At 43.1% G+C, this 7,330-nt stretch overlaps 1 protein-coding gene across 1 annotated transcript; it reads right to left on the bottom strand.

The window, feature by feature from the left end:
• Positions 1-6,782: 6,782 nt before the first annotated feature.
• LOC131919230 (large ribosomal subunit protein eL39) lies at positions 6,783-7,125 on the bottom strand. Its single transcript, XM_059273336.1, has one exon. The coding sequence runs from the start codon at positions 7,088-7,090 to the stop codon at positions 6,935-6,937; it is 156 nt and encodes a 51-aa protein (XP_059129319.1). The 5' UTR covers positions 7,091-7,125; the 3' UTR covers positions 6,783-6,934.
• Between the last annotated feature and the right edge of the window lie 205 nt (positions 7,126-7,330).

Here is a 7,330-nt window from a genome sequence, read left to right as displayed (position 1 = left end):
ATGTTGGAAAACTGTGGGGGGGTCTGCCAGAGCCTTGAGAAGGATTTTCACAGATGAGGGCCCCAAATCTTAGGCTTCATTGTCTTAAGCTGAATCTCCCTTCCCTCCTGCTATGTGAGTGTTGATAGATGTTTCTAAGTTGTTCCCAAGAGAGGGTCTCTCACCCATAATGCTGTCTTCCCTTCCTGAGCTCTTTAGTGCAGAACATGCTATCATGTTGTAGGTATGTGCTGACCTGGTGGGTAGCACAGGGCAGCCCAGGAAAGGTGGTCATTGCCTCTCTCGAATTCCTGGAGGGCATCTTGGGCTTAAGAGCTTTATCTCATTTTCTGTGAACTCCCTGTTTTCTTTGCTCTTTTTATTTTTTTTTATTTTTTTTATTTTTTAATTTTTTTGGTTTTTTTTTTGAGACAGGGTTTTTCTGTGTAGTTTTGGTGCCTTTCCTGGATCTCGCTCTGTAGACCAGGTTGGCCTCGAACTCACAAAGATCCGCCTGCCTCTGCCTCCCGAGTGCTGGGATTAAGAGCATGAAGTGTCCCTTTCTTATTGATTGCTAGGCACATTTTATATACTGGTAGATTAGTCTTGTTATCTTGATAAACCTTACAAGTCTCCTTTCTTCTCTCTGCAGTTGGACTTGATGAGGTCTCAGGAAATGAGAGAAGACAGTTGTGTGACTTGTAGCTGGGAAGGAGAGCACTGAGAGTGATTGCAAAGCAGTGCTCTCCCTAGCAACAAAAGCCTGGAGATTAGCTGGGGGGGGGGGGGCTTATACATATTCATATAGAAAAGCACAAGGTGTGTGTGGGGGGGGTGCGGTTCTGAGCATGCTCAGTTCAAGGCATATGCCACCTTTCAAAATGGACAGATGGCAAACCCAAATGCATTGTGAGAGAGGTTTTAGCATTATAGCAAGCAAAGTTTACTCTTGGCGGCCTGAAAGAATGTGTCAGGGTGACTCAGTGACCTTGGTTGATTCCTCTTAAGTTTTTCCAAAGAATTTTAGCTCAAACAAAAAGAAAGGATAACTTGGAAGACTCATTAACAGTCTTTAAAAGAGGTAGCGGCTTTCTCTGTTATAAACAGAAACATTTACCCCAAAGTGCCCAGCACCTGCCCTACTTTGGGGGATGCTGCTGCTTCATATACATATGAAACATCATATTACTTCTGGAGAAGTACCACTTTGGTAGTGGGGGAAAGATCTTCCCTCCTTCAACACTGTAAATAAATTCTTTCATGTTTTCTGGTGCATTAATATTTCATATTATCATACCAAATATTTCATATTTTATCTCTGAATCTTTGATCCATCTGATTGGAAAGCTTTTAAACAGAGGTGGTTTATTTGAACATTTTAGGGCCTGAAAAAATATGGAATTTTTCAAAGAAAAGCTCTTGTTTTTAAACTTTACCTTTAAAGTAAAATTAACTGCTAATTGGAGCATAAGACATATACAGACGAAAACGCCATGATGAAACCCATTACTTTGTATGCAAACCTGAAAAGTTCATTTAAAAACTTCATTTTCTCTTTTCAGTAAGCTAATACTTACGGGGCACCTATTGTGTGCTGAGCCGTGAAATGTCTCTGTGTGGAAAAATAGAACCATGGAAACAGACAAGTTCCAAATAAAGATGAGTCCACTCTTAGAAATAGAAGTAAAAAATTAAATGGACTTCTCGGTACAACCCAGCATAAAAATGCCCAAGTCTTCCAGAAATCTTGATATTACAGCATCACAGCTGAGGCCACACACCTTCTGGGGAGGAACTCACTCTTCTGGGCCTGAGCAGCCTTCCTTTGGAGTGCAGGTACTTATTTTCCAAGGAGATCAAATGTTCTTCTGGGCTGGGAACACCCACTAGGCTCTGGTGTTTCAAAGGGCTTCTCTGCTCACATTCCAGACATGTCCAAACCAAGCCTTGCCCAGAAGAGCTGCCCTGACTTCCAATGCAGCCTGTCTGTTCCTCTAGGGTTAAGAAAATATGCCAAGTGGGGGCTGGTAGGGAAGACACAAAGCAGAAGTTAGGAGGAGGAACACGTCTGGGTCTAATAGATTCAACGACACCACAGGGCTGGACTTAGTATCATGCTGTACTGAGGAGTTTTGCTAAAAGTAGACTTCAGGGACTCTGCTTATCCATGTGTGGCTAACTGAGATGTTCATTTCCTTGGCCTCAGGACTATTTTCACTAATGATCTATCAAAATGCCACATTGTACATCCGAGACACTTACAATAAAACGTAAATACCCAAAAACCTATTCGCAGTGATCATGTGATATTTTGACTTGAATTACTATCCATTCAATACCCATCATTAACAAGAGTTCACTCTTTGCCGGGATGTCAGTGACATGGATCCCAGCTATTCCTAGGCTATTTAGCAGAGCTCTTTGAGCAGACTCAAGACCACGAACTAACTTGCTGCTGAGGACAAATGGTATCTCTGAAGCAAGACCAAGAACTAAAGACCTAAAGTAATGTGAGACCTGAAAGGTGCCTTTGAGATCTGTGGGCTCAACCCCTTATTTTGAAGATAAGGTAGCGGCTTAGAGGGCTCTGAACTTAATGACATGTTACCTATGTTTATCTTATTATCACACCGGTAAATAAAAGGGCTTCTGAGCCCTCTTTCTTAATCTTGTTTAACTTACATAGTTACAATTTAGTTTTGTTTATTTTATTTTTTTCGTGTGTGTGTGTGTGTGTGTGTGTGTGTTTAAAAGCAGGAAGGTCTGGTATGATCCCAAATCTATCTGCAAGGAGATAGCCACTGTTAAAAAGTGGCCAGAGCATTGGAGTAGGCCTTGGAGTCAGTGCCAGACAGAGCCGGTAAGGGTTCGCCGCTCACCGGCCGGTGATTGTGGCCTGATTGCCTGACTTTTCTGAGCCTCAGTAGTCAGTGTCTCATAGAAGACTAGGTGACTCAGCACATAAAGGGGCTTGCAGCCAAGCCCGAAGGCCCAAGTTCAGTCCCTGGGGGCACCATGGTAGAAATGGCGAAGAGATTCCTGCCCGTTGTCCTCTGACCTCCACATATGTGCCATGGAACATGCTTGCCTACACACACACACACACACACACACACACACACACACACACACACACACTATAATAAAAAAGTTTTAAAGAACATCATGCAGGGTAAAGCAGTCAGGTTGGCGAGGCATGGTTATATTTAGTTATTAGGGACTATTTGTATACTATAATTGTGATAATAGACTGTACATTTTTGTGGAATGGAATACTCCTTCACTTATACACATTGCCGAAGTTATCAAAGGTACTTTATTTTTAATGTCACGGTCATCCTTGTAGAGAAATGTAAGTCTTATTTCTCCTTTCCAAGTGCACAGTGGTAGATAGATACCTTCTCCCCAACAGGGGCCTTGGATGAGCTGAATCAGCAGCTCCAACAAAGGAAAAGGAAACAAGTTAATTTAGGGGAGCCACTTCAGAATAAACAGCTAGATTTACAAGGTGTATCTCCGAGAATGCTTTGATGCCTGCATGTAGAGAGTATGGGTATGGAGTAATTGATGGCTACATTGGCAGATCAAAGTATTTCAAGCATTGCAGGCTGGGCCATGAAACCCTTCTCATTTTTCCTGCATTCAGTCTGCATATTTTGTAAGCATAATAATAATTTGTCCCTGCACAGGACCTTTCATCTGGGGAGGAGCTCAGGGCGCTTTGAAGATGTTAATAAGAAAAGGACCTGCTAATTAAAAGTCGCTTAAAAATAAAAACTCTCCAGGTTGGCGGGCGAGATGGAAGAGGGCAATGGGGTGAATAAGGACAAAGAGCAAAATGACATCTATATATGAAAATGCCCAGTGACATTTGTCCCCGACTGCTGGGGAGGTGGTGACCCAGAGATTTGCTGCTGCTGTTTGGTGTGATTTATTTAATGCGCTGTTGGATTTCATGAACTGATTAAGTGACTTTCTCTAGACAATCACAACAGATGTTAGCAAGAATAATTCAACAGCCTGTAGCATTCTTGACTTGAAGAGCACACACTGACCCAGAAGCTTTTTGTAGAAAACAAAGGAGGGGGGTGTGTGCTATGTTGGACATTGGTGATGAATTTTAACATTACCTGGCAAAGCCACAGAGTGAACCCAGAAAAGCAAGCTTAGAACTTCACAGCTCTTTCTGAAATTATTATTGTTTTTTTAAATTTGAGCTGTTGTTGTGTTTTTGAGACAGGATCTCACTAAATAGCCCAGGCTAGCTTCCAATCTAAGGTTCTTCAGTCTTAGCCTCCTGAGGGCTGGGATGAAACTAGCTAGTTCTCGACAGTTGTTCTTCCAGAAGACCCAAGTTCAATTCCCAGAACCCACAGAGTGTCTCACAACTGTCTGTAACTCCAGTTCCAGGGAATCCAAACACACATAATGCACAGACATATAGTTCAGGGTAAGCAAAACACCCATGCATGTAAAAGAAAATTAATGATAAATATATAAAATGTAATGTAAGTGGATTTAAAATTAAAAACGTGAAACAATAATAACAAACAAAATCAGGGACTAGGGAGATAGCTCAGTGGGTAGAAATGCTTGCTACGAAAGCGTGAGAACCTGAGTTCAAATCCCTAGAACCCATGTAAACAGCCAGACAGGTAGTATGAGCCTTTGAAATCCCAGTGTTCCTACAGGAAAATGGGAGAGGAAGAGCTCCTGTCTCAAACACCATGAAAGGTTACGATTGATCCAGAAAGTTGTCTTCGGACCTCCAATAAGTGCACTGTTACCCTCTTACATACCTGCACTCACACACATGAGTGTGTGTGCATTTACACACATACACACACACACACACACACACACACACACACACACACAGTTCAAATGTATACAGGCTGTGGTGCGGGCCTGTAGTTCCAGAGACTTGGGAGACTGAGGCAGGAACTGCAGAGACCTGTGTAACTTAGTGAGACAATCTCAAACTAAAAAGAAACTTAAGAAAGATGTAGCTCATGGATAGAGTGTTTGTCTGGTATACGCAGGGCCCCAGGTTTACTCCGCAGTCCTGCCAATCAATAAATAAATATAAACAAATAAATAATACTTTTAAAAAAGAGAAATAAAACTACTCATCGACTTGAAGTCTGCATTTGTTAAGCTTTAGTTGGGCAAGTGACCTAATATCCCATATTTCTCAACTTCACCGCTTTCACTCCAAACAAAGTCTCTCTTTTTCAAGAGGAAGCATTTGGCCAATTCAAGCCAACTCCCTGGGGCATCTCCCGGGGCACCTTTCCAAGGCCTGGGTTTCTAAACTTGGTCTACTAATGGGCTGGCACGGATTCCCTAGTGACTCTGGAGCTGTCAGAGTCTCGCTGGTAACTTTGCTAGAGACCTTTCTGGTTTCTCACGAGGCATCAACATTTTTCAGTTGTAAATCAGTTTCGATCAAGATTCAAGCAGGCAGCTTCCCTAGCCCTGGACTCCCTTCTGTCCTTTTTCTCTGGCTGTTGAGTTCTCAGTGAAACCCCTGGCCTCCCTGGAGACGGTCTGGCATAGCAGGCTACCTGGACCAACTTCTTCAATGATCTCACGGCTGGTTACCTGGTCCAACTTCTTCGAAGATCTGCCTCTCGCTTTAATCAGCGCGGCGGAGGTGGGGGATGGGATCTGTTTTCCACAGTTTGTGTAGGTTGGCTTGTTGCCAGCGTGCTTCAGTTGAAAGGAAACAACGCTAAAATAGAAGGGCAAGAGGAAAATTGTGGAAATAATGAGAACCTGTTTTTCTGAGATCTGACCTGGCCTTTTTTACTGGGGCTGATTAGGGACTAGTCTTGGTTACACAAACTTGCCAGCGGTTCAGGAGACCGGAGAATACCCTCTGGTGGTAAGAGTCTATGTCTGCAACGAAACCCCTAAATTTCCTTTGTAGGCAAGTTGGCAACCTGCTCTTGGACTCGGCTACACATACCTACCTTTGGACACCGACATCTATCTACATGTAGAGAAATTGACTCAGTCATTCCCTTGAATGACACAGCGAGGCACAGCCTTAGGAGACTCGCTCCTGCGTGAAGGCCTCTTTTGTTCTGGGTTCTTGTGTAATACATTATGCAGATTCAAATTCTGAAATTTACCATATCGTTTCATTGTGGGAAAAGATCCTTATCGTGACACAGTATCCAGAGCCGTGACTCGTTTCCGTGTGCCTGCTGTGAATGATGTTTTGCTTATGGCTGTGTTTACTTCAGGCCCGTTTTGTTTTTTAAGAGGATTAGAGATTTTTTTGTTTGTTTGTTTGATCTTTAGTCCATTTTATTTATTTAGTGTGTGTATTCATGTGTGCATGCATGAGTACATGCAAGAATATGTGTGCATGCAAGAATGTATGTGGAGTCTCTCCTTCTACCATGCAGGTCTGGGGGCTCAAATTCAGGCGGTCAGATTTGGCAAGAAGTACCTTTACCCACGGAGCTATCTCACCAGTCCTGATGGGAGTTTTTTTTTTTCTTTTTGATGGTCCCAGTACAGTTTCATTCTGCTTTGTGCTTTTTTTTTTTTTTTAAGGTTAAGCCTCCATGTATTATATGTGCAGCACCCAGAGGGGATCCCCTGAAGTTGGTGTAGTAAACAGTTGTGAGCTGTGGGTGCTAGAACTCAAATCCAGGACTTCTGCAAGAACACCAAGCACTCACTCTCTCCAGCTTCTGGAGAACAATTCTTCACATACACCACAGAAGCACAAGCTTATTAGGTCTGGTAGAGGAAAGGGAAATTCAGTACGTTATAAACCGGAACAGCAGTTTGGAAGGTTCTACATTTTATTACTGGACAAACTACTCCCCCAACTTAAAACACGACCAAGTCTTCAGGTTAAAATGTTGAACTCCACGTGGTAGGATTGCTTGATGACCCACAATTCTGTATAAACTCTGTCTTGCCATTGTGTGAATCCTTACAGACCCAGCTTTGTTCTCCTCCAGTGTCTTCTCTTGGAGTTGTACCTTATTTTGTTACCAGTTTTCATCCGAATCCACTGAGGAATAGGACGATTTTGCTTTTGTTTCTTGGCCAGGAATCGCTTGATTCTGAAAGTCTTGTGAGAAGACATGGTGAGAAGCCAAGTCAGGAGCCCACCGCATGATGGAGGAGGAAAAGCTGCTTTGTGCTTTAACAAGCAGCTGTATCCAGAGCCAGGATCTCTAGTCTTCCTGCCAGTGTTGCTACACAGTTCTCAAGCTGATCGGTTGCACAGAACATGAACAAAACAGATGCTCGGGCTATGCACTTAGGAGGCCTGGATGGAATGTTCCCTGGAAGTCAGTGTTCCTGTGGGTGCTGACCACTTGCC

Source organism: Peromyscus eremicus, chromosome 9, assembly GCF_949786415.1.
Source record: "Peromyscus eremicus chromosome 9, PerEre_H2_v1, whole genome shotgun sequence".
NCBI classification, from domain to species: Eukaryota; Metazoa; Chordata; class Mammalia; order Rodentia; family Cricetidae; genus Peromyscus; species Peromyscus eremicus.
The sequence above is the reverse complement of the archived record's forward strand: the minus strand, read 5'-3'. Positions and strand labels throughout refer to the sequence as shown.

Bases quoted from the DNA above. Each gene is read 5' to 3' on its own strand.
- LOC131919230 (XM_059273336.1), bottom strand. From the start codon at position 7,090: ATGTCTTCTCACAAGACTTTCAGAATCAAGCGATTCCTGGCCAAGAAA.